The sequence below is a fragment of the Molothrus aeneus genome, chromosome 3, assembly GCF_037042795.1.
Source record: "Molothrus aeneus isolate 106 chromosome 3, BPBGC_Maene_1.0, whole genome shotgun sequence".
In the NCBI taxonomy this organism is placed as follows: domain Eukaryota; kingdom Metazoa; phylum Chordata; class Aves; order Passeriformes; family Icteridae; genus Molothrus; species Molothrus aeneus.
This window is the reverse complement of record NC_089648.1, coordinates 26,703,179-26,730,151: the sequence shown is the minus strand read 5'-3', so window position 1 is coordinate 26,730,151 and position 26,973 is coordinate 26,703,179. Positions and strand designations below refer to the sequence as shown.

General features: G+C 39.7%; 1 protein-coding gene across 1 annotated transcript in view; it reads left to right on the top strand.

Annotated features, from left to right (window-relative positions):
- The window catches only part of BABAM2 (BRISC and BRCA1 A complex member 2), a 161,130-nt gene extending 144,095 nt beyond the window's left edge, over positions 1–17,035 (top strand). The window contains exon 12 of the mRNA XM_066547872.1: positions 15,394–17,035. Within this exon, the coding sequence (XP_066403969.1) occupies positions 15,394–15,457 (64 nt within the window). The 3' untranslated portion in view covers positions 15,458–17,035. The remainder of the gene's footprint in view (positions 1–15,393) is intronic.
- Positions 17,036–26,973: the final 9,938 nt, after the last annotated feature.

Here is a 26,973-nt window from a genome sequence, read left to right as displayed (position 1 = left end):
AGTTCCTTTGGTGCAGGGACTAAACTTGAAAGTCTTGGTATCCTTGCTTATCTCTGTGGCCCCCAGCAGAAGTAGGCATCTCTTTTGAAGTTAGGACTTAACCCTTTGCTGTAGCCTGAGACAATCAGTAGTAACTATAGGCAGGAGCAAAATTAGTTCCCTAAAATACATACATATAAAAGTGGATTGTATGCATTCACACCTAGAGACATATCACCTAAATCTAAAAGGCAAATTCTCATATCAGAGTGTCACTTTAGCTGGATCTTTTTTATTCAGAGAGAAAAACTGCCCATGTTCTTGCTGAAGTTATTGGACCAATTTATATCTGTTTTATAAAGTCCATGAAGTCAAGCCTCTTTTCTGTGTCCTCATAGGCAGATTTTTAAATCACTGGGCTCCATTGCAGCCCACTGATTTAGATTCCTCACTGAGAGATAGCATCTGGTAACTAAAACTTGCTATTGTCTTAGCCCAGGGGTTACCCTCTGGCTTTATTTAATTCTGAAGGATGAATCAAGTCCTGATTTAATAATGTGATTTCAATTGCCTCCAGATTGCTTGTTTCTCAGCTAACACAAAATTTTAACCTGTTCCTCCAGCTAGAAACAGGGAAACCAATAACATAAGAATTTTCTTACAAGCTGCTGAGATGCCATTTCCTCTCAGTTGGTATCTCAGGCTTTGCCTCTTGTAGGTCATTTATTTATATGTCTGTGGCCTCCTGCGTAAGCAGCTGCTCCAAAAGTTTTGGTCCTAAAATACAATGGCAAGCCTAAGAAAATACAGTAAATTATGGAAAGTTAGCAGCCTTGTTTGTGGTGTACGTGTGAAGTAAAACATCTCTGTGCAGTTTCCATGGGAAAGCTTTCTTGTCTTTTTGCTTAAATAGGCATTCAAGTGTACATAAATGGAGTCTTTAAAGAACGTGCTGACTTGAAGCCTGGGATTTTATGAAGGAATACTGTAAATAAAGCTTGTTTGTTTATACAAATTGAAATTCATTTCTTAGATGCACGCTGGCCCAAATTCTGTCTGACCCAGTGCTGCTCTGTAGACTTAGATTATACTTCAGGGGAGAGCAAGTTAAAACTCAGTTTATTCTTTTATCCTACATAAATCCACCTACTCATCATTAAAAATAGCAGGAGCACGGAAAACTGGTATCACAATAAGTTGTTCCAAGGGTTCATATTCCCTTTTTTTTCCAAGGTGGCTGACAAAACAGGTTTCTGAATGACAATGTTATCCCTGACCATTCATCGGTGTTTGCTGAATGCGGTGTAAATTTTATATATCCCTTTGGGCATTCAGAGGGTGAAGGCATCAAAGAGCTCAAGTGCTCTCAACTTTATATTGGCTGTTGCTCTGCCATGAGGTCAAGTGCATCTTCAGATTATGTGCAGGTGCATCTTGTGCAAGCCACAGCTGCAGCTTTGGTTTGTGCTCAGCACAAGAGTGCCATGGTTAGGAAGTGTCAGGCTGGTGAACTGAGCCATAGCATTTTGAGCCTCAGCCACAGCTTCTCCTTGTGTATCAGCAAATTGATGATGTCTGTCATGTGTATGATTGAGGCCCCCACTACAAGAAAGATTTGAGGTGCTGGAGCATGTGCAGAGAAGGGCAGTGGAGCTGGTGAAGTGTCTGGAGCACAAGTGCTGTGAGGCACGGCTGAGGGAGCTGGGGGTGCTTCGGCTGGAGAAGAGGAGGCTCAGGGGTGACATTGTCACTCCACAGCTGCCTGAAAGGGGGGGTGTAGCCAGGTGGGGATTGTCCTCTTCTCCCAGATAACAGGTGATAGGACAAGGGCAAATGGCTGCAGGTTGCACTAGGAGGGGTCTAGTTTGGCTATTTAGAAAAATTCCTTCCCCAGAAGGGTTGTCAAGCCAGGCTGCCCAGGAGGTAATGTAGTCACCGCCCCTACAGGTATTTCAGAGGTGTGTGGATGTGGCACTTAGGACATGGTTTAGTGGTGGGCTTGGCAGTGATGAACTTGATGGTCTTTTCCAACCTTAACAGTTTGGTGATTCTATGATTACATTTACAGATTAAAATGTTGTATTTCTTAGTCTAATAAAAGGATATTTGAAAAGAAAAAGGGGCAGTTGTTGTGTTGCTGTTTAGACATATCAGTTGTAGTATGTCAGACTTGCTGTTCTATTCAGTAAATTTTGTGTGCCCTAATGATTTTTTGTTGTTGTTGAGATTAACTAGTTTTGACTCATCCATTTTTTTATTATTATTCAAATTTCTTTCACATTTTAGGCAGAATACCTATTACTATATTTCAAATTCTTAAAAAATAACAACTTTCACAATTTTCATGAAACATTTGAGTTCCAGCTATGCTACCATGTATCTCACTATAAAATTTACATGTAAATGTTGCACCCTTTTTATATCTTCTCTTCTTGATAGGTGTAATTAAGGTAATAAATATTTTTTTTATTCTTTGGGTTGTATTTAAGTTGGGTTTTTTTGCTTATTTGTAAAAGTATCAAGTTGTCTTTGCCTGTATTATGTGATTTTTCATGCACATTAGTCATCTTTAACGAGCAGTTTTCCAAAAACTAACTTATTTGCATGACATACATTCACCTTACAAAGCTTTTTGCATGACTGTCTTTGTCTCTGTTGCATGTTATCTTAAACTTAGAGTGAAATTCATAAAAATGAGAGTAAGGAACAGAGGTATAGAAGCCAGGGACATCATTCTTCTCTAGGTGTGTGTGCATGTGTTCAGACATTTGCAAGGCTCGGAGGATTCTTTCTGAGGAAGAGGCTGAGGTGGTGAGCTGGGTCGCTTGTTTAGCTATGGTTTTTGATAGTTTTGCATCAAAAACTGAACAGAAGTGATTTCCTAGCCTGAAATGGAGTAAAGCTGACATTTTGTTGCCGCTGGTGGGCCGCTCCTCAGAGCAGGAAAGGGGCAATACACTGTGACAGCCAGAACGAGAGGAGATGTGGCGACCCAGACGTGTGAAGCTTACCAAGAAGTTAATTCGATTTTATACACCATTAAATCAAAGCTGATTTTCTGTGGGAGTGTCAGCTGATCAGAATTATATGGGAACAATAGAAAGGAAAATGGAAAAAGCTACGTTTTGTTAAAATACTTAGTGATTGCACTTGTCTTTGTAGTGTGTTCTGCAGTTGATTTACCAGCAAAACTTAATAACAAAATTATTTTGATTGTAAGAGATAACAGGTGAAGTAGATAGGGCTTTTAATTAGAATTTTTCCAGTACATTCCTTTATTTTTACATAGTTCTTCTGCATACAGTACAGAATACAGTACATATCATGATAGTTGCACTTCTTGAGTCATATTTTTCATGTAGTTTTCTTTAAATGTCTCCCTGGATAATTAAGTCTGACTCTTAAGTTATGGTATGTTAGTTTCTGACAGGTGCCTGCCAGGGATCTTCAGTGCTGTCATGCATTATGTGGATTTCAGCCAAGACAGAAGGGCCTGGGTATTTGTTTCTGGTCACTTCTCATTAAAGCTTTGACTGTAGGAAAGAAAAACAACTATTTAAAGATGAGGAGTATAGGTGCTATAGGAAGTGCATAGAAATAAAATCTGTTAGGCAATTAGTTTTTCTCTGATTTTGTATAGATACTCTGTATATGTGTGAACTGTACATATGTGCGTCTTGATATATAGTAAATATTCTTTCTGCAAAAAAGTATTCTCGGATATTGACAAGAGAAATGCACAGAAGAGATTGGAGAAGTTGGCATGGTATAAGTGGAGTATAATAGCACTTTGCTGGAAGACAACTGCTTTGTAGGAATGAAAGGTTAGAATTTAATGTAGGTGGTTCTTGGATAACTGGGATTAAGTGGCGTTCTAGAAATACTGTGAAACACAGTCACTGTCTGATTTGGCTTTATTAGAGAACTCCATTATACATTTATGAAAGCTGCTAGTTCTATATTAGAACATGAAATTACAGTTAGGAACTTGCACAAAAAATGTCCTCCCTTTCTCGAGAGAAAAGGGTAGAGAGAAATACATGGGTTTGGAAGGAGCTGAGATTTAATAGCTCAGATAAATAGTGTTGCCTTATCAGTTACAAAATAAACAGCTAAATAGAAATAGGAAGTGAGCTCCATAGTCTTGTCTTTTGAGTAATACTCATAATTGTTCCATTAAGCTAGGTAAAACTCTGTATTCATTTAGCCCACTATCATGTCTGTATCAATAGGTAGCAGTGGATGCCTGCAGAAAAGCATGGCAGAGCATGTAGTCATATTTCCATTGTATGTTCTACCATCCTCAAGGATTTCTTTATCCAGTACTGGTACATTTCTGTTAAGTAATCTTACCTAGCTTTCCTTCTATTCACTTGCTTTTTGAACCAACAGCATAACATCATGAAATTCTGTGGCAAGGGATCACACAGGTGTGGTGTGAATAACAAACTCTGTTGGCTTTTTGCCTTCCTGCCTCCTCCTAGCGCAAGTTGTTGTTACCCTCTACCTCTTGTATGAAGAGAGGCAGCAAATATATAATCCACTGATCCCCTCCATAACCTGTGTTTTATGATCCTCCTTTTCTCTTGCTCTGCTCACTCCTTCCTTCTCCAGAACCTCTCCATCTTTCTGGTCACCCTTGTCCTGCTTCTTTCTCCCTTTACTGTTTCTGTGATTTTCCTTCTGTTTCCTTTTCTGTTATTCACCATGCATTTATATGGTGGTGTAGTGGTGTTGTCTGATTTACTCTTTATTCTGCTTCTAACAGCATCTGATTTTGTTTTCTGCATACAGATGAAGGCTAGTGTCATTTTAGCACCAACATCTCCTTTCTAACAGTGTTTCAGAGCCTATGTTTTTTGTGGTAGTAAAATTACGTCTTTTTCCTCACATATTTCTCCTTTCATGTTTGTCAACACTGACAAACCTGGTATGTTATCTCCCAGTTATTCCACCTGGTGTGTTATCTCCCAGTCTCCTAGTACTATAAGAACTATCTGCAGTTCCTCATAATTGTGCCTTATTTTCTTTCCCTGACTAAATTGTTAACACTAACAGACCTTTCCATCTTCCATTGCTCACTTCTTCATATCATGTAGGAATATGAACAACACAGGTCAGAACACCCATTTCTGTGCATTTCTCAGGTGACTTCCCCCTAATGGTATTCATCGTTTGTTCCTGTCCTTTTCTTTGTATCTTGGCCTGCTCTTTATCTACTCATGGATCTTTTTTCCTTCTGTGGTAATTCAGAGGTTTTTATGCCTTTGAAAAACCGTCCCAAATACCTGTAGGTAAGTTGAGCAGTGTGTGTCACTTGAATTTTTCTTGTCCATGTGGTTTTGATACCTTAAGAAAATAGGAGACTTGAGAAGCACAAGTTTGGCTCCTACCCAGTATGTCATATTTACTCAAGTCCACTAATTTTGGACTATTTATGAATTTTTATAATAATTTCTATTAACAGTCTCTACCAACTTGTAATGTATGGACATGAGATTTATTGCGTCATAGCTCCTTCTATCCTCCCAGACCTCCAGACCTTTTTTTAATTGACATCACACTTCTCTGGTACCAAGCTGTTTTAAGCAGGAGGCTACAAGCTATTTAAGAGTTTAACTTTCTCACACTTGAGTTTCTCTGGAACTTGGGTGTGAATGTAATCTGGGGCTGCTGATTTGGTTGTATTTTGTTCATTTGTTCATTTCCTTTTTGGCTGACATATATGCATGAGTGGAATCTCTTGGTACATCTCTTGGAAGGCCAGATTCTGGTATAGCAACATCTTTAAGCACTTCCATTTCATTTATTCTTTGTGACTTTGCTTCTCCTGAGTATTTTTACTTTTTGACCACATTTTGCATTGTCTGACAAGTGTTTATTTCGAGAGTCACAGTTAAGTTGTTCCTCAAATTAATTTTCTATTTGTTTTTTTCTGCTTTTACTTGTTAGTATAAAGGTTTATTTCTGTCTGGTTTTTCCCTTTGGATGGGTCTCCAATCTTTTGAGCATTCACTTTTACTTCTAATAGCAAATATATATCCTTTGAAAAGCAAAAAGAAACAACTGCTTTCGTATGTTTTATATAATCACAGATGTGTGACGTCTCATCCGTTTCCTTCTGACTGGTTTGTCCTAATGAATATCCAAAGAGGTTTCTTTTCTGGTTTGGTATGTTGCCTTTGGCCCCTGTTGATAAGCAATCTGGCAAAGCAAAGCGGATGGCATGATGAAATCAGTCCTTTCACCTGCAAGCAAACTTTGTTTTCAGGGATGCTGGTTGTCAGACTCGTTATGGATGCATCTGTGGTGTAACTTCATTTCTGCCTCTGAACTACTATTAAGGGATTCAATAATCTCTTAAAGATCCTTCAAATTCTATTATTACTACTGTGAGCTCCTCTCTTCTTGAATCTCTGCACTTGTCTTTCCCTACAAGCTTTGCTCCTGAACATATTCTTGCCCATATTCTTTTCTGCTTTCTCTTGCTACTTATCACTACTTTCACACATTCTTTACCCTGCCTTTTAGGCTTTGAAGAGGTTCCTAGTTGCATCTCGTCTCACATTGACTCTCCCCTTCAAATCTAATAAAAAATTTGTTAAATAATTGCTCTCCAGCAGCAGAGCTCATTGTGTATTTACACAGCCTAGATGAGAGGAAATAATATGTGCCTTGAATAAACACTATCTCTTTAAGAAGTTAACCTTTACCTGGAGTGGGAAAATATGGCTATGGCACTTCAGCAACTAGGAAAAATAGAGCAGACTTGTCATGCTGTAGCTCATAGGACTGGAAATTTCCTGCAAGTTAACAATATATTTAAAAAGACTCTACGAAGATTGAGTTTTTCCATGATGGCCTTGGAATATCATTCTCATGATCCACTGATAAGGAAAGAGAGTGACCGTGCTGTGACCGAGATATTCCAGTGCACCCTTCACAGACACCCACTGCCCTGTGGGGAAAATGGAAGTTAAGAAAGCAGAAGCAAATTTTGCTATGATCTAAGACCACAAACCTTCATCTGACTGAAGTACATCTATTTATGTACATTGTGGAGAAGGTGAAGGAAGTGAAGTGTTTTATCTCTTGAACTGACTGGCAAGCAGAAGGCATTGATGAAACTGTTTCAAAATGAGAAGTTCATTTTTCTGTGTGTGCTTTGGAACACTTAGATTCACTGTGTCTGTGCAATACACCTTTGTAAATTTTTAAATATCTATATCAGAAATCTGTGGGACATTCCAGATGGTTTTAGAAAGTTGCTTTCATAGTTACTGGCCTTGGTCTGTATGAACTGATTATGTCCAGTAGCTGTAATTTCTGTCTGTTATTGTCAGTAAAGGTCCATGCATTGGGAGGACATATATTCTTGGAATCAAAATTAGCATCTTTTACAAAGTGATAACCCTACTTATGCTGCTGCTTTAAAATAAACATTAATTGCCAGCCTACATGATGATCTGCAGTCTTGGCTCCACAGCAGTTCCCTAGAACTCCCTTCCTTATATTTTGTTTTTAGTCGGGTTGTTATATTTATGGTTATTTCGTGCTTTGAACAGATTGTCAAAATTCATTTTGCTTTATGGTAAGTTGGGCAGCAACGTCATCTTAATTTTTACAGCAGACCAATGTTGAATTCTTCACTTTATTTATAAAATCAGTTGATACCATAGGTTTTTGGAAATTAAATGAAAATTTAATTTTTATTTCAGTTTGCTTCATATGGATTAAAGCTACCTGTTAATTCTGCAATCAGCAAACTGTTGAAAAACATGTCTAAATATAATAATTTTTTGTACCTTTCTGTGTGACTTGAATCAGAAATAACTTCTGGAGGAAAAAGATATTGTTAGTAAAATACAGAAAACAGCTTTTGGACGTGAGTGAATATTAATGTTTAAACTTCTGATATGTACTTGGTTTCACTAGTTCTGCCACTTCTATTTCCTGTTACAGTTTTGGTTTGTTTGTAATTTTGGAGACAGGTTTCTGTTGTGCAGTATAATAAACTGAGCTGAAAACAGCTGTATTTCTTAAAAACTTGCATGTTGATGGCTGCCCACTGCAGATCTCCAGATCACTTGATTACTGTTCTGTCTGTCCATGAGCCTGGCTGCACAGTCAGTGCCTTGCATGGACTGGCAGGTAGAAACAGGCAAAAAAGTTTACTAATCTCCTTGTGGGTAATTCACAATAAAAGGAGGTAGAGAGAGAGAAATATTAGAAGAGGGAGAAGGATTGTGATGCTTTTTTTTTTTTTGGCACACAGGAAAAAAATTGCTAGCAGCTTAATGGCGTTGTGCACTGACTCTTTGTACATTTGTGTGTTTAGCCAGTTACAGTAGAAGTAATTTAAGAGCTATTGTCTTGCTGTTGTATAAACACTTCAGATGTTTGCTTGGCATCACCAGTTCTGGAGATGTATAAAATGGAGAACTGTGTAGACATTGTGTTTCACACAAAAGCAAAATATTTGCTATAGATAAAGCTGCCTAGTAAGGAAATTCTAAACCACATCCCAAGGAGCATACCATCAAGAAGCTTAGTTTAGAAACATGAATATATGCCAAGTATTGTGATGTATATTTGAAGTGAGAAAGAAATCCTGGAAGGTACCTATTTCATTCTGCTGCTGTGCTTGGGTAAGTTTTTTTGATGTTCAGGTTTGAGTGGTGGTTTAGAAATGCTGCTGTCTCCTGAATGCCTTGTGCATTCCATAATAGTCCTGATTTTCATTAGCTCCTGAGCCTTTGCCACTTGGCACCTGGGGCTGCCTGCTACAGCCCAGTTCCAGCTGGGCAATCCAAAGTTACAGTGCTGAGAACTGTTTCTCACTGCAGTTTTTGTAACATCTTAGATGTGGAGACAATGATACAATGATCATTTTCTCCTAACAGAGGTGTCACAGAATATCTGCTGTAGTGTTACTCTCTTGTTGTCCCAAAGCAGGAGATGGGCTGATTCAGCTTTGCTGTGAGTCCTCATGTATTTTTAGCCTGGTGAGGAATGCTGTGGAAGTGCCTATGAATAAATAGACAACATGGTTCATCCAATGGAAATATGTTTTTGATGCATTATGTATGATGAAAATAGCAACGAGGTTCAAATGTCTCATGTCTGTGTTTAAAAGGAAAAAGCTGCCCCTCAAACAATGGCATGAGGCCTGTGGAAAGAATGGGCTCTCAGTAGATACCCACACTTTTGTGTTCAGCCCTTGCTCAGTGCAAGGCATAGAGATGCTGGAGGAGGGCATGAGCAGGGGTTAAGCACATAATGAGCAGTCATATGGAATATGACCTAAATACATACCCACTGTTGGAATTAATGCACCAATTTATTAATTTAAGTTCCTTTTGTTAATTAGTGGTAATCATGTTGAATTAGGTAGCTCGTGACAAAAGGAATTTAGAAAGAAAACTTATATCTGTAAAAAAAAGAGTGGTTGGCATCTTTGGTTTTGTTCTGCCAGAAACAAACAGGAAATCTTAGAAAGTTTTGAAGGTTATGGTAAATAGCTTCTGTAGAGGAGATGAATTTTTAGGGGTTACATGAACCAAATCAGCTGGATGTGCCTGTGTGGTCATGGGAGAACAAATCCTCTCATCTGGCATCCAGAAGGTATTGTTGTAGATGTTCAGTATTTTCAAAACAAGTTTTCACTGTGTCAGAACAAGTTTCAACAGGAACACAAAAATACAAAGGCACATTACTTATGTATGTATGATCCATGCAAAAATACTTTGTACTTCAGAAAGTGAGTAATCAGGTGACATTGATAAAGCCTGGAGAAGATCTTTTATAATTCTAATATGTCTATAGTGTTGAAATAGTTTAACAAGATTTTATTGCAAAGTGTCAGCGTACTAATACTAGTCTGGAAGGAATAGGTCAAAAACCTCAAGAAGCCTCAGTATGTCCTTCACTCTGACCTACACCCTTCTTAATTCCTGTTTTCACCAGATTTGATTGAAAGAGGGAGAACATTGCTGTTCCAGCTAATTTATGAAGATCAGTCATGTATAGAGTTGATGTTGTTCTATCAGGATTCAGTAGATTTGAAGAAACTTGTAGATGTCTTGAAGCAGTTCTTCTAGGGTACAGCAGGAAAGAAATATGGGATGCAAAATTATGTAAATCCTAGAGATACAATTCCTTTAAAAGAAGTGGACAGCTGTTGGGACAGATGCCTGGGATTCTTGGTTCTATCTCATGCAGCTGGACAGATACAATTCAGTCCTTACCTCAGTCCCAGGATTATTCAAACAAACTCAATTTACCTGCTGGACAGTTCAGACAATAGAGAACTACTGAGGAGAATGGGGTACTAAATACTCCAGAAGACTTGGAAGGATTAAGTAGAATTATTCAGAGATCACCATGACTACAGGAGTGCCTGCCCAAGTCAGATCTATTAACTTGAAAAATTTTAGAAAAGAATTCATACATATTATGTATGCCTTGCCTAGAGTAGGAGAAAATTGATGTATTTGTCAAATACACTGGCTACTATGATTTTGAATACACTAAGGGTCTATAATTAGAGCCAGATATTTACAGAATTAAATATCTGTTGCAGTACTTACTAAAATATTGAAATAATGGGTATTTAAGAATAAAGTTTGCTCTCAAAGCCAGTAGTAGAAAAAATATCCAAATGTAAGTCTGCCTTCAGACGAGAAGGAACACAACACGTGTGCCTAATGCAGTGAGAGAAGGTCTTTGTGAAAAGATAAAGTTTGTGGCTCAAGGGCTTTAATTTGCCAATAAGGACACTGTGCTGGTAGTAGAAGTGTTGCTGTACTGCTAAGTCTGTTGTTGATGTGGACCATCATGATGATTTCATCCCCTTAATTTTCCTCAAATCATCTCTTGATGGAAAAAGCACTTCAAAGTCCCACATCTTAAGCTGAAACAAATAAAATATGAGTGCAAATAGGGTGAATTTGAGATCAGCATGCTGGAAATCTTGGCAGTTATAAACTGAGGAGTTTAGGGGGAATATATTTTGTGAATGACTTGGGAAGATGATTCATCACCCCATGATGATTGTCCTTGTCCCAGACATAAAAAGCAGAAATCTCATTGGTACAACATGTTGTATGCTGTTTTCCTCACAGAGTTTGAGTCTCGATCTTCTACTCTGAATTTGCCACATAAAGATTTTAAGAGAAATAGAAACACCTAAACAACCCTTTTAACTTCATTACACCAGCAGCAGTAACTAGAACACAATTGTATAGCTGGCTATAGTACCAGTCCAGCAAAAGCAACAGCAGAAATTGAGTGTGTTGGTCTTAGAATGCTATCACCATAAATATATGGGAAGTGTTGTTTGATGGGAGATTGCAGCTACATAATTGAAAATCTTTGCAGATTTTCAGCGTGGATATGTGAAGGCAAAAGGTATTATCAAGTGGTCAATGCAGATTTTCTGCCAACTGCATTTAAAAAACCCAGCACTAAATTACCCTGGGAAAAAAAAACCAGTACAATTAGAATGAAATTTCACAAAAACATGTGAATTCTGAGTCAAGTATGTTTTAAGCACAGCAAACCCACACCCTGGGATTTAGACATGTATGGGCTTCCGGAGACCTTGTACCACATTCAGTGTTTCATATCACTGGGAAATATGTAAACAGCGTGAGCCAATTCTACCTTCTTTTAGATACTTACCACTTGCAATTACAGCAAGACTTTCTTTCCCCTGGATAATAAAATGAAGGAAATAGAAGTGCTTTACTCTCAACAGATGTCCTTGAGCTTAGCACGTGGAATTCATTGTACTATGTCAAGTATATATAGTGGTTAACTACAGCAAAATGTGTTGTTTTCTGGAGTGATGAAGAAAAATTTCCATAGAAACCTCATAACTTACTACCTTGAACTTGGAAAATGACCATTTGAGGGAACAAAAATGAATAGACAAAAAACAATGGAGTATTATAAGAAGCTCAACAAAGTGTTAGACATGTGCCCATAAGTGTATGAAGATTGGCACCCACTCTAGGCTGAAAAGAAAGCAACTTTTTGAACACTGTTTAAGCTGGAATCAAAACCATTGTGAGAAGGATGCAACACTCAGTGTGTGTTTTACTTTCTTTACATGAGTGTTGATTGTACTCTACACTCACGTGAAGAATACCTGTGTACTTTGTACAAATGAGTTTCCCTGTACTTACAGGAGAATTTATGCAGGTCTTCTGAGCTTGGTATAAGGTCAGTGTGATACAGACCCACCAAGAATATGGTAAATGAAAGCTGGAGAAAGAAAGATCTCCATCTTTCCCAGAAAGGAGAAAAGGCATTGATCAGAAGCTGATTTCTGCCATTTGACAGAGCCCTGAGAGACCATAGGTCAAGTTAGCTTTCTTCACCTTCAGTGTAATTCGACAGGTACCTAAATTACTGTTGTTGGGTTTTTTAATAACAGTTCTCCAGAGCTGAAAAACGTATCTAGTGTATATAAAAGTAATAATTTCAAAATAGTTTGGAGATAATTTGAGAATATCATGTGGCAAAGTTTCTGAAAAAAAAAAAACTTTCAGATACTTTTATATGAATCCCTATGGTATAGCACAGATCATAGTTATTGAAGGTGTAATTCATGTGAATGTGTTAATATGAATAGAATATGAGGAATGTATCTTTTTCCAAAGTTCATGTTTATATTCATATTCGTGTTTCTCTGTGCCTGCATGTACAGGATGCTAGAGCATGAGTGTTGTCTCTTGATTTAAAATCTTTCTATAAGGAATAGTATTGCATGTGAAAGATGCCTTTACCATGCAGTCTATAGCAGAGTATTGTCCTTCAAAAATTTTTCTATTTCTCTCAAAATTATTTCATGTCATCTGTTGTAACATAATATTTTGTGTCGTGGTCCTATTTGGGCAGAAACTTTGACTTCAATGCCAGATGGTCAATAGATGAAACTCACTGAGAAGGTGATTGCTGCTTCTTTTCCTCCTTACTGGTGACCACTGCAGAGATTGTTGTAATTAAAATGTTGTCATTTCCATTTCACAGGAAATTCAGGTATTTTAACACATGGTTTTGTCCCAAACTTTCGGATGAAAAGAAAAAGTCTAGAAAAAAGTTTTCAGTGTTCATTAAGGAGTTTCACTTACCTTTTCCTACTTCCCCATCTTTCCTCTTCAATCTGCTAAATGTGCTGTAGCTGAGACAGTCCTATCAGGCACACTGGGCTTTTGGATCTCTTAGCAGGGCCTGGTTTGGTTTAGTTTGGGGGGGTTAAGGGAGCAGTGTTAATTAATTTTTTTTTGTGGTAGGTGTGATGAACCATAATTATCTCTGATTTTGTTTCATCTGAGATACTTAAGGTATATGAGAGAGGGACAGAAATGGAGGAACATAACCTGAGTACACTTGCGGTACTGCATTTGCTTCAGTCTGGAGAAGACCAAAATGATAAGGGCAACTTTAAGCATGTACTTAAAGGTATAAAAAGAAAAAAAGCAGACATTTAAAATAATGACATACTAAAGGAATTTTTGTAGTGTATGGAACATTGCCAAGAGGTTCATATGAACTACTAGTGAAATAACATCTTCTTTGATACAGCACATCTGATCAGAATGTAGGGAGGTGTTAGACTTGGTTTTGCAGGAATGGATACAAGCTCTCCTGCAGGAATCAGTGAAAACAAAGGATGCAAGTGTAGATAAAGTTGGTGTGGGAGGATGTTTGTGGTATCATAAGCATTCATTCTGGAATTTACCTAACAGAAAAGGCATATATAATTACTGCATATAATGCACTACGTGTGGGTTTAATACAAAGCACAGAAATGCTATGGAGAAAAAGAAATAAAATGTAGGAAAATAATTCTGATTGTATCCCATTTAATGATTAAGAATTTCTACAGTTTTGGAAGAAGGAAGTTTTAAGTAACATTTATCAAGTCAATGAGGTCACGTGCATGAAGAGATTCTGCAGAGAAGGTATCAAAGGGGAAGGGGGAAGCTGTTTAAAATAACCAAGCAGAGAAGCATAATTAAATGTTAGGAGAGATAAAGCAAGGACAAGTAAAAGGGATAGGTCCTGACATTGACAACATGCAGGAGGTACTCCATGAGCTAGCAAAACACATAGAATTAAACAGGACTTACAAAAGCTACAATTTCAAAGGTATGGTAGAAAAAGCACAGATACAGAAATGGCACCCAGCTGTTGAGATCAGGAGACAGGCAGACCTTCTCAGCTGGTTTATGTTGGTGTCTGTGCCAGCAGGAACAACCACTTTTGCAGGCATGATTACTAGGGTTGTTTTCTGAACTTTGCTTCAATAAACCTAAGTGTGTTCTGTAAATACACAGCACAATCTGTATATGCTATAAAATGTGTGTGCTGGTTGTCCTCTTTATTATGGTTGTTTCCATTTCTGGGATCAGCTCCTCAGTCCAGAAATGCTTTTACTTTCCATTGCTCTTTTAACCTTTGGACAGCATCTCATATGTATTTATATCTTGTGCACAAAAGCTGACTGCAGCGATCTGTTAATTAATTTGCCAGGCACAACCTCACAAAGAGAGAGGAGCATTCCCTTCATGGTCTTGCAACGTTTTTAGGTGTGAGGAAGTATGGTTGCTGTTGAGTGATTGCCAAAGCTTCTACTGCAGTTATGAAACACATCATGATTGTGAAGCTGATCAGTGTGTGTTTGCTTCAGGAGGTAAACCAGCTGAGAGATCAGGAATCTAATAAATGACATTGCAGCTATTCTCACTTTAGATTTCTCCTTGGTGAGAACAGGAGAGAAATTTATAGAGACCAGTGATAGAAATAGAAATTTTAAAAAATAAAGAAATTGAAAGTTTGGTGCAAAATGCAGTAGGCAGAAACCAAAGGCAGAATGATAAAGCAGCTTCTAATATAATTGGCAAGTAAGGGGCATCCCTGGATCTCAGCAAAGAAATCTCAAAGGTAGAGTTCTAACTCAATTTTGGATATGTAGGGTTAGCTCACTTTATGGATTTATGAGTCACTTGATCCTTTGCAAAGAAGATAGACTAAGATCCAAAATATACGAAGCACACTTTAAAAAAGGGCATTATCCTATAATTGTTGAAGTTTAATAAAAGGACTTACCATTCATACAATGTTGTTAGTATTTATTTGCTGCATTTCATGTAAACTGCTGCCATCAGCAGTGACAGTATTGTGTCAAGGTTTCTGAGACAGATAAAGAGCTTATCTCCTACACATATTCTGACTTCTCTTCACTATTTCCTGCTCCATTGCCTTGTCTGTCTTTGGGCCTTTTGTACCATATGTGAAGCCTTCTCCACATAGGGGAAATAGAAAACATGGGAAACATCAAGTGCTTCAATTCATGCTTTTAAGATTACTCCTTCCTAATCATGTATTTTCTGTTCTTTTCACTAGGACATATTTCAAGACATTTGTCCCTCAGTTCCAGGAGGCAGCATTTGCCAATGGGAAGCTTTAGACAGCTTTGGGAATGGAAACTACACTGGACAGATCCTTCAGTCTGCACATGTCAGCCCAGAAGAAGGATGCCTGGAAATGGGTTGGACTGTCTTGATAAGTGCTTTCTTGCCTCTGAACTGGTTTTGGTAGCTTCAGTTTATGAAACAAAGACCTCACTAGCATGCTTAGAACTGAATATTTGATATTAGTCCTGCCCCTTTGCCTCTGCCACCACCATTCCTTTATATATAAATTTCAAATGTGTGTATTGATAGGATAACACTTTCTTGTGCCAACAATGTCCTGTATGTTATGCCTTGTTTCCTCATCATCAGATGGTCTAAATTGGACTGCTCTTCCCCATGGAAATATGATGTAATGTGTACATTTAGTTAACATTTTCAGCTCATCCTAAGGAAACACAAAACTGCCGTATGTACCAGGAATGCCTAATGGACTGTACAGTGCCATATTCTGTATGCCTCAGAGGTTTGTGTCTCACTGTGGTTGTTACTCTCACAGGTATGGATATGAATTGCACACTTCAGTTCTCAGTGCCTTTCCAGTTGGTCTGAAGTTAATATGGCAAGGTGTTTGAGGTTTGGTGGTTTTTCTAATACTTCTGTTGAAAGCTCATTTTGTGTGAAATGTTAGGTTTTTATGCTTTGTTTTCATTTCCAGTTGTAAATTTTTCTTGTTTTCCTAATGAGTGCCCCTTGCCACTTCAAAAAAGTTCTGTTTCTTTAGTACCAACATGCAAGTAACTAGTTATATAAAGCAGTATAAGAAAATAAAGCTCTTTCATAGACCTGTAATTTTTCCAAATAAGATAAATACTGTTAAGAGGCAAACTTTCAACAAAGGAATGAGTGATGTCTTGGAAAATAGCTGATGAAATAATGCAGGGCTATAGGTATTTAGCTTAATGCTTAAGTTCAGCATATCTTCTCAGAAAATATTTTTAAGTGTATATAACTGGAAACGTTACCTCCCCTAATTCTGAAATGCCAAATGGAAAATCCTGCCTATTCATCCTTTCTTTCCTGCTTGTGTCAGGCACACCAGTTGGGACTAATGGTCACAATGTCACTTCCCCAATTAATTTGTGAATAGACCAAGGTACTTTCCAGTAAGGAATAAAATTAACAGAGTATGTTGGCTTATAAATGGTATCTGGAAAATGTGCCCTACTTCTGCTAAATACAAGGAACTAAATGAATAGTATGCAGCTGATACAGTGGAACTGGAAAACATTTTATTTTAAATTATACACTATGGCATCACATGCAAGGAAGTCTCGTCAAGCTGCTTGATTGGCAGTATTCTCCTACCCTTTCTACAACTTGTTATTTGGCATGAAAAGTAGTGCTTTTCAGGGTTTAAATTCACCTAGGAAATACAGGATGGGGTTTGTGTCGTGAACCTTAATAATTAAGAATTACGCAAATAATTTGCCTCTAGAAACTACAAGTATTTTTAGCTAGTTTGTGAGCAAAATTTAATTTATGTTTAATACTGAACTTCTTGGCTGAAAATTAAGCTGCAAACAAAATCTGTATTGTAAGAATAAATAAAAGAATAAGAAGTTTTATTGTAAGTCTGCAGAGAAGGTGTATTCTGTGCTGTGACCCACCCCTTTCTCAGTGCATTATCTGAGCACTGTCCAGTTTCAAAGGTCTGAGTCTGAATTCCCTCTGTGGTGACACTGCATGAGGCTTTAGCATGCTTAGAGCAGATGTGGGAGGTTGTCACTGGTTGAGGGCTATGTACAAATTACGAATAGGATGGGATTGTTAGGAATGCATTTTGAGTTGTTTTATTTTGTAGCATTAGTTCCATTACGTGGTTATGACATTGGGAAGATGTTATTAGTTCACATCTTAGGCAGTAGATTAAGAACTTAATGTTACAACTTTTTTAAAAAGTTTTTTGACTAATTACACAAAGTAAAAGCATATGGACAGTAGTTTTATTTAACTACTATAAGCACTCTTACTTTTGGTTAAAACAATGCTTGCTTATTTTGAATACAATACTTGCTTGTAAGCTTTAAAACACAATGCACAGAGTTTTATTATTAAGGTTAGAACTTTTTAATATTTTGCTAGATATACTTTTTGTAGATTAGGGAGTTATTTTAGATAAGCATTAACACACAGACTATTGTTTTATTTGTTTTTATTTTTTTACTTTTTACATAATTTTTTACTGACTTATTTTATGGCTACTGCTTAGCTCTAATTTCACTTTTGCTGTTTCTGAGGTTTTCTTTTTGTAGCTCTCTTAAAACTTTCTGATTTTATGGATCCTCACAGAAAGTAATGGTTTTATGTGAATAGCAAAATCATAACTGAACAACCTCAGGTGACTAAGAACAAAATATTGTTTAGTATACTGGGATGATCTCACATCTACATTTCTTCAGGTAAAAGCCAAAGCCACAGACACATGTTCAAGAATAAGCCAACCTTGTGAATGGGGTAGGAGAGGAAGGATGGCTAATGAAAAACATTTGTTCTCATAGCGTTCTAAATCTGATAGAAACAATCTCTAGACATCTTCAAAAGGTATGAACCAAACCCTTAGGTTGCATCAGTACATTCCTGGAATCTTACATTTTATAACTTTGTCTTTGATTCAGTGTTATACTGATTGCTCCATGAACACAGTGTGTGCTTTATGTACCTGATTGCCCAAGTGGCACCAGTTATTTATTTTTTTAGCTTCTCAGAAGTTACCATACTTCAAAGGCTAGCAATTGGAAGATAGTTTGAAAAGAGGTCCACTCTTCAGAATTTAGATTTATTCCCAACCAAAAATGCATCCTTCACCTCAGTCCTAGTCATTTTGGTCAATGAACTGCTTTATTATTAAAGAGTTTTAGAAGCCACATAAGAAAGCATTTTTAGGGTACAAAAAGCCTAAACCAGGAATTCATTGTGTTGAATTCAACAGTTTGACCAACTTTTCACAATATACATAGAAACAAGTCAATTGTTTCAGTCTAATTTTAATGCCATGCTACAATTGCTAGTATTTTGGGGAGGAAACAAAAGGTAAAAAAGATGAAAAACTGCACTGTTTGTATTTAAATTTCAGATTAGAAGGAGTTTTAGTACACTAAATGAACGTTTTCTTTATTTCAAGGTCACCCTTCACTCTTTGACCTACATGGATCCCTTTCTAATAGTTCTCAAAAGTAGAACTATTTTATGTATATTTTATTTTCTTTCTAATAGCTCTTAGAAGTATTGGGAGTGTTAGCTCTCCAAATGGGGTATTGAGAGGAGAGACACTGAAATGAATGGAAGCTTCTCTCCAGGAGAATTGCCATAGAAGTACTACACCAGAAGAGAGGGTTCATTTGAATAATTTTATATCAAACCAAGTACCCACTGAAGGCATTTATGTTAGCCACAAAAGTTGGGCTCTGATGAGTTGGAGTTATTTCTGTTATCTCCTGTTTTATTATCATTTCCATTGTGGCCAGTTTAACAGCACTGAGACTCTCAGCACTTCCTTCCCTATTACGTGAGATATGCAATTGAAGGGAGCAGTCAGACCTAGGCTATTTTCCTTGGCTTATGAGAACCACAAAATGTAGGAGAAAAATAGCAATGTTGCAAATGTATTGAAAAGCCTAAACTCTACACTGTCCTAGCTTTGACTAAAGAATGCAGTAAGTCTTGAGTTACTAAGCCCTGCTAATGCACAGTTTTCCAAAGGTCCTTAAATCACAAACTTAGAGTCAAGCCTTTATCCATCTGCATACATAATCCACTGTCCTAGAAGTAATACCAAATCTTATGGATTCAAAGTCAGACTTTCTGTGAACTTGCTGGAAAGACTGGACAAACAGCTGGAAGAATAAATAAGAGGTAACTATACCCTACATTGTTTGGCCTTCATTGATCTTTCCATTGTGCTGGCCACTGCTTCGTTGACTGGCAATTTTCATTTGCTGAATTGGCACATTTTGGTATTGTCACTGTCCTTGAACATCCTCCCATTCATACAGAGAGTAGACTTGAGTCAGTTCTTGAGAAAAGATCATTGCTGGAGTTAGCATGGATCTCCTGTGCATTGTGAAACCATCCCTAGGGATGTTTCTCTGTATGTTCCCTTTCTCTCATCCCGTCTGGAACCTACAGCAATAATTCATCTTTGGTGAATCAGTCAGTGGATGGAATTTAGCCATGAAGTGCAGTACTTTAAGTCTCACTTCAGGTGGTTTTACACAGAGACTTCCTGCCTAGGAAAGAGAGGATTAGATCTGGAGTGCTGTCCATTGAGCAGTGCCCCCTAATACAAGGCTGGGGTTTTAGCAGAGCTCAGAAACCTGTGTAAGTGATGAGTAGGCACTGCAGCTCAGACATCCTTCTGTGTCAGTTCCCTTAACCAGGGGAGCAGCAGGCAGTGCAAACCTGCAGCAGCACTTGAGGGTCACCAGAGCAGGTGTGAAACTCATTTCTAGTGCCGTGTCTGTGCAGCAGTGACATGGGGATGAAGGGGCGAGTCCTTTGTCCATGCAGAAGGGGAGTTTCTCAGCTTTGTGAGATGTGCTGCAAGGAGGCAGCAAGCTTTGGACACAGCTTATGACCACAATTGTTGATTATGGGGTGCTGTTCCTTGCCCTGCAAAGCAAATGAAGTCTGTGACCAAGCTGAACTGCCAGTGAGCAGTCTTTCCTTAAATTACTTTGTCTCTGTAATTGATGCATTGTAACACTCACTGAACCTAAAAGTTACTATTACTTCTTAAATGTTACTGAAAATCCCTTAAGTTACCTCCTTTTCAGTTTTTATTTTCTGGTCTCTGTCCTCCTCTGGGACAATTTTGCTTCATCCTTACTAGTTACTACTATTTTTAGCAAACTTGAGTTCTTTCTTTTAACAAGGCAACAAGGTATATGCCAACATCTTGTGGGCCTACATTAAATATAGAATTATTTGCTGTAAAAATAAGTAGAAGCTGGTTTTTATTTATTAAGCCAAGTGTTGTGTTCTCCACAACAGAAGAATTCTGAGGAAAGGCTATTACCAGATCAGAGAGGATAATCATGCTGATGGCACTGGGTGCATTTTTTTTTACCAACTCTTCATTTAATTTCCATGTTAGCAAGTTAGCAGAGGCAAAGTGACTTGTGCTTTCCTGAAGGAAGCCCGCACCTAAATAAAGCATTGATCAGACACTATCTTTTCCTGTTTATACTTTGCATCAATAGGTTTACCCCTACAGGGAAAGCCAGTAAGTCTGAAAAATGTCAATAAACAGTGCAGGTTTTTTTAAATATTTTGTTTTACTGATTTCTGTAGATTCAGAGAATAATTTCAAACTTTGTTCTGGGGCAAGGTAAACAACACAAATATCAGAAACATGCAAGTCATTTTAGCTATGTAGGAAATAAAAATCTAGCAGTCAAATTATTATTCTGGAAGAACTCAAGGGTTCTGCCATATATTTCTAAGCATGTGCTTTGAAAGGCACATGGTATGTAGGTGATTTTAGTCCTGCTTTTTTTATTCTGCTCACTGTCTGATGTTACAAAGCTCAGTTCTTGGTTCCAAGGCACTGCACAAACACCATTTTGTTGAAGTGGTAGCTACCAAGCTAAAAGGCAAGGGGGGAAACCAGTATCAGCTGCTGAAAATAGGTCTTAAATCATCAAGAAATCAGAAAGGAAGCAAGGTTTGGCATCTGCCATGCCACTTGCTGAGTCTAGAATATATGGGCCTTTAAATGCACACCAAGTACAAAATACAGGACGTTTTTCTTGCAGTGCTGAAGAATAAATGCAGTTCTAAACAACAGGAAGTAAAGCAAGCATTTCATTGCAAAATACATAGTACAAGTCTAACATTATTTGTGTCTACAGCTCCCTGTGTTTCTCCTGTCACCAGAAAGGGTGAAGAATTAATGCTTCATGCTGCAGCTGCCCACAGTGAAAATTGATCCTTGGGGTACTCCATGTTTTCATCCAACTCTAGTTAAACCCTAATGATGCTTTTTCTGTCCCTGAGGATGGCAAAGCAGTACTAGAGAGCAGCAAATCTTACACTGTCAGGGGTTTCTGTTCCACTGCTGCTCCATTTCAAGCCCTTGATTTGGGTGGGGCAAGTACTTTGTGAGCCTTCAAGCCTGCCAGCAATCAGGGTGCATTTTATTTCCTCGTTGTTTGTTTGACATGGTTCAAGCTGATCTTAATTTGACATCCTGTTTCCCTTATTCCACTGTCCCTTTCAGCAAAATTTTTTCAGTACTCATTTAAAAACCAGAGCTGTTGAGGTTGCTTGTGTCTTTTGCAGGGGATGTAGCACTGGTGCAAGAGTAGCAGCTTGAGGTTGGAGCCGTGCATTTCTCCTCTGAACTGCAGCATCAGCAGCAGCCCAAGCGTTGCACAGCCCTCCCAGCAAAGCTCACTTGAGCTGTGTGTGACAGCCTGGCAGCCTGGGGTGACAAAAGCCCAGACCCATTCTTCACTTTTCCCCAGGGCAGCAGCAAAAGGGTCTCTGCTGGCTGGGGTGCTGTGTGCAGCCTTCGAGATCCTGGCTGCAGGAGGTAACGGGCTTTGGTTGCTCATCAGCAGGGACCAGGCTCGTTTGTGTGCCCCACGCAGGAGCTGTGCCAGGGGGGAATGCCACCCTGCTGATGCTGCTGAAGCCAGGCCTTTCCTCTTGCTGCCTCGATAGGAAAAGGCAGCTGCAAAATCCAGCTGCAATTCAAGTACAGCCCTGCCAGCTGGGGGTGATTTCTTGTGTGTTTTAGCCTATTGAGTCTGCTCTCTGATGAAACAGACACTATTGGCAGGCTGTGTTTCCTAGACTTCCTGCACTCAGCTCCCTGTCCCTTGTATCCAGTGGTTGCTGTGTCTCAAGGCACCCATTTTCCTCTTGCCTATAGGGGAGCTCTCAGGCAGCTCACACGTGAGCCAGGAAAGAGAATGGCATCTGCTGGATTCAGCAAGAAAGAGGTGAGTTTGGCTAAACGAGTTTGGACTGTGAGAATTTGGCTTGTGTTCCTCAGAAGCTCCCACAGCCCTGGTAGCCAAGAAGAAATGACAGCTTCTGTCTAATGGGGTCAGATAGTAAATGGAGCCATTTCCACACGCTGCTGGCTGGTATATAATTATACACTGGGCCATGGCGTGTCTGGTCCTAATAGCACCCAGGACTCTTGGAGTGACTCAGCTGCTGCTTGGGGCTAATTAGGGGCAGGTTGCACAAAAAACCCCCACAAACTGATCCTGCCTTCCTCTCCTCCAGTGGATGGGTGTTCAGCAACAACCTGGATTGCTCATACAAAGCTCGTACAAAAAGGGTAAATGCCTGCTTATGAGGAAAAGGCTTTCCAAAGCAAGGCTGCAAAGAACACTCAGAGGTGCCTGGTTTGAAGAGGAGATGGTGTCAGGACATTGCTTGGGCAAATCTGATTCCCTGCCTCTGGCTTTACCCATTGTTAGAGTACTTAATAAGAGAGATTCAAAAATAACCTAATCACTTGGTTTGTCATGCTTGTGGGTGGCAGGACTATTTCTTCTCCATTTGTCATGGCCATTTTGTTGAATTGGACATTATTTTTATTGGGGTGCTTTAGAAATGGATCGTGGGTCATGGCTCTTTTCAGAAATGAACCATGTATTCATGTGGCATTCCCTCCTGTGAAATACTGTTGCAAAAGGTTCCCCACATTAGCTCTACTGTGTGAAGTGTTTGTTATGTTCTCTGCTCCTGAGATACTTTGGAGCAGGCCCAAGAATCAGGGACGTTAATTCAGGGCAAACACTTAGAAGGTGATGGAAGTTACCAGCATCACTTTGTATAGACCCCCATGTTTGCTAAGACCTTGTGCTGATTTTAAAGCATATACCTTAAAGAAACATCAGAAGTATCTCCCTGTGTCTAGTGTTACATACACAGAATTAGGGAAGTTACAAGAAGCTGTTGAAATGGATTTGCAGGCAGTTTCAGGACTGCTTCCTGCCAGGTCTGTAGGATTGTGTTTATGGGGAAGAGTTACCAAAAATTCTGCCTCAAGAAGTGACACCATCAAATGCTCAAATCTTTAGGACACCAGGCCCTCAGCAGAGAGAATTTCCATGAGAACATGCAGTCCCACAGTGGAAGTGGTGCCCCCCCAGAGGCTGGGGCTTCTCCCTGGAGACTGATGAGCCAGGAGTAGGCAAAGCCATGGTGGTCCTATCCAGCAACTGGTGATAGTCCTGCTTCAAGAAAAATGTGGGACTAAATGACCTGAAGACAAATCTTTCAGGCAACTTAAATGTGGTTTTATTAATTTTTTAATGCCTGTGATACAGATCTAAGCACAAGCTATCTCATTTAAAGATTGTTCAGAGGCAATAGCACTTGGAAACAAAATGAAGAGCATAAGTGGTGAGATTTCATAAGTTTATTGTTTCTAACCATTTTTAGATCTTAGAAGGGCAAACCATAAAATTTCAATAAATTCAGTACTTTTTCAGTCATTCACTTATGTTAGTAGGCATGGCTGCAAAAATGTGGCTGATATTTGTCCAACACAGTGCTCTTAACTAACTGCCTAAGCTAATTCTGAGCAGAGCAGCTCAGGTACTTGTTGATGCACTATATATTTATTGCATCATCCCTTCATTTTTATGAAAGCTACCTTGATGTTGCTTTGAAGAAAACTGTGTTTGGATTGAAAGTAGGCTGGGCTCTGGTGCCAGTGCTCTGTGTATACAAACAAGATGCTTCTTCAGGGAGGAGCTAGGGCTGGAAACTGGTCCAACCTGCATTGAATTCTGGTTGTTTAGACCACTTAAAGAGCAGTTCACAAACAGGAAAGAGTTAAAACCGAGTGAAATGAGCTGCTTTGTGGGCAAGGGTATCCAGGCGACTGGCAATTGTGGCAAGAAGCCCTGTGCCTGCCAACCTGAGGGGCCTGTTTGCAGGGTAGTTGGCTTTTACATACTGACATCTTGCTATAGAAAAATAAGAATTGTTTTGAGGTTTGTCTTTGCACCTTGTCCTGCCACTCAAGATTAAATCTCTCAGACAAAACAAGCTGTTTGGGAGGCGGACCAAGAATGCCTTTACAGTGAAGAAAAATAAAAACACTCAGCCAACTGTGATTAACTATTGAATGCAAAACACTCCCTGGGTTTTGTTTATTTTTAGACTGTAGAAAAAGCTCACAAACGATGCCATGCTTTCAGTGTGAAAACACTTCAGCCTCTTCGTCCCTCTGTTGCTGGGGGAAGGAAAGGATTTTGTCCAAGCTGGTTCAGGAGGGGGCTTTTTTTTTTCATTTCTCGAAGTGTTGTTTATTTGTTTTTGCAAAGGCGATGTACCCGGTTTCCTCCCATTGTGCCTATTCCTGCCTCCAGCCGTTCGAACCTGAGCTGGACTTTGGCTCCCCCCCCTCTCCCTCCACTGGGCAGGAGAGGCTGAGAGCACCAGCTCAGGCACAGTGCAGCCAGATGCAGTGGCATCCACAGAATCCCTCTGTCTTCCAAATGCTATCCAGATGAGCACAGGGAGAAATTGTCTTTTTTTTTTTTTTTTAATTAAAAAAAAAAAAAGCCAAGAAAGTGCCTGTGAGCAATTGCTTATTGCTTGCAGGCCGCTGAGAGCATCCCCAAGCTTTGAGGCAGCGTCTGGAAATGCCAGTGAAGGAGCCCAAGCCCTTTGCCATGTGCTTCGTGTGTATTTACCTGTTCATCTTAGCAAATGACGACGTGCAGGTGTACAGCCAAGTTCTAGGTTTCAGGGAAGGGACAGAAAGTGGGTGCTGGCAGCCAGAGAGGGAGGGAGCAGAGGCTTGCTGGCACTGTGCTGCTGTGGGCCTGGAACTGCACTCCTGGGTTTGTGTTTGTGCTGGAAGGGCTGAAGGTGGAGGCCAGTACCTGGAATTGTGCAGGATTGCTCTTCAAGGTCAAGGAAATGCAGAAAGTAAACAGTGTAAATTGGGAAAGAAAAACAGGATTATTAAGACTCCTTTGGCTCCAGTTTTCTAAATTGCAGGAGTCAAGGCGTTTGTATTTTGTCATTAACTTATTAGTGCATCTTTAAATGCAGTGCAGGACAGGTCTGTTGGGAATTTTAACATTTAAAGCTGCACTTTCAGCTGCACACAGACATAACTGAGCTCCCTAAAGGAAGGACCATACTGTGCAGCTTCTTAACATTGGTTTATCACTTGAGTGCAGATTAAAGCACAGGCTCTGCAATGGTGCCTTCTGGCATCCCAGTACCACGCATTTCATGATGCAAGCAGAATCGGGGCTCCTCAGTCCCAGCTGCCCAGGCTGAGTCTCCATCACTTAAGTAGTAAAACTGCAAAGGAGACTCTCTTAACAGCAGAACAGACAGAAACAGGCAATGAGATTTGGCCCAAATGGACTCAGACTTAGGAGCCAGTTGCCTTGTGTGAAATGTGAGCAGTTGTTTAATGCAGGATTAGGTGCTCCTTGGTACAGCCTTGTTGTCAGGCTTGGGCTAGAAAGCCTTTGGGTCCAGTTACTGCGGGTGTGATCATGTGATAGGACACACCTGTATGCACAGATATGTCAGGGTTTGGGGTTTTTGTTGGCTTTTTGTTGTTTTGTTTTGTTTTGTTTTTCTAGGGCTATTTAGCTTATTTTGTTGACAGAAAATATAAAGCCAGTTCTGGCCACTCCCTGAAATCACAGGGAACAGACTGCCAAATTAAGTCTTCCCATCATTTTACTATGTGACTCTTTAAAGACAAACCAGGATCCAAGCCCCAGTGCAGTAGTTTCTGTGTATGTGAGCAGCAGAACTGATAACATCTAATCAGCCTCTTTGCCAAGGCAAGACAGCAAGAAGTTCTTGCTTTATAACATTAAAAATGCTTTGTAGTTATATAGGACTTTTCATGTGAGGACATCAAAGTGCAGTACAGGTATTAATTAATTAATTAGGTTTCACAACACCCTTGTGAAGTATTTGTGTCCATTTTACAAACAAGGGACTGAGGCAGAAAGCAAGGATGTGATTTGTCCAGGGTGCTCCGTGGCAGGACAGGAGCCAGGCCCAGTCATGCTGCAGCCAGCAGTGCTGCTCCCACCCTGTCTGGGGCAGGGGGAAGCTGTGTCCAGTCTCACTGGGAGAGTGGGAAATGGCTCCATCCTCAGCCTGAGCCTCTCCTGCCGCATGCCACTGGCATTGCCTGGGAGCAGACGTGCCCAGAAGGGCAGTGCAGAGGCTCCTGCTGCCCTGGCTCTGTCTCTGCAGCCCCCTGGGCTGTGGAGCCCGAGCTGGCACATCCCATCCAGGAGGGGAGAGTGGGAATGGCACAAGGCTGCAGGTAGTGCCCTCCCCGAGAGACTCAGGCTTTTCACCCCACTCCATCACCAGCAAAGCCATGACCTGAGTCACCAGGTGTGAGATTTCAGTCCTTTAGACAATTGCTAAGAGCTGGAAGGCTCTTGAGACTGGTTGGGAATAGGCAGGGTTTCCCCTGGAGCTTGCTGTCAACCGTGCAGGCATCACCCACCTCGGCTGGCATCACCCAGGGCCAGGATGCTTCTTCACC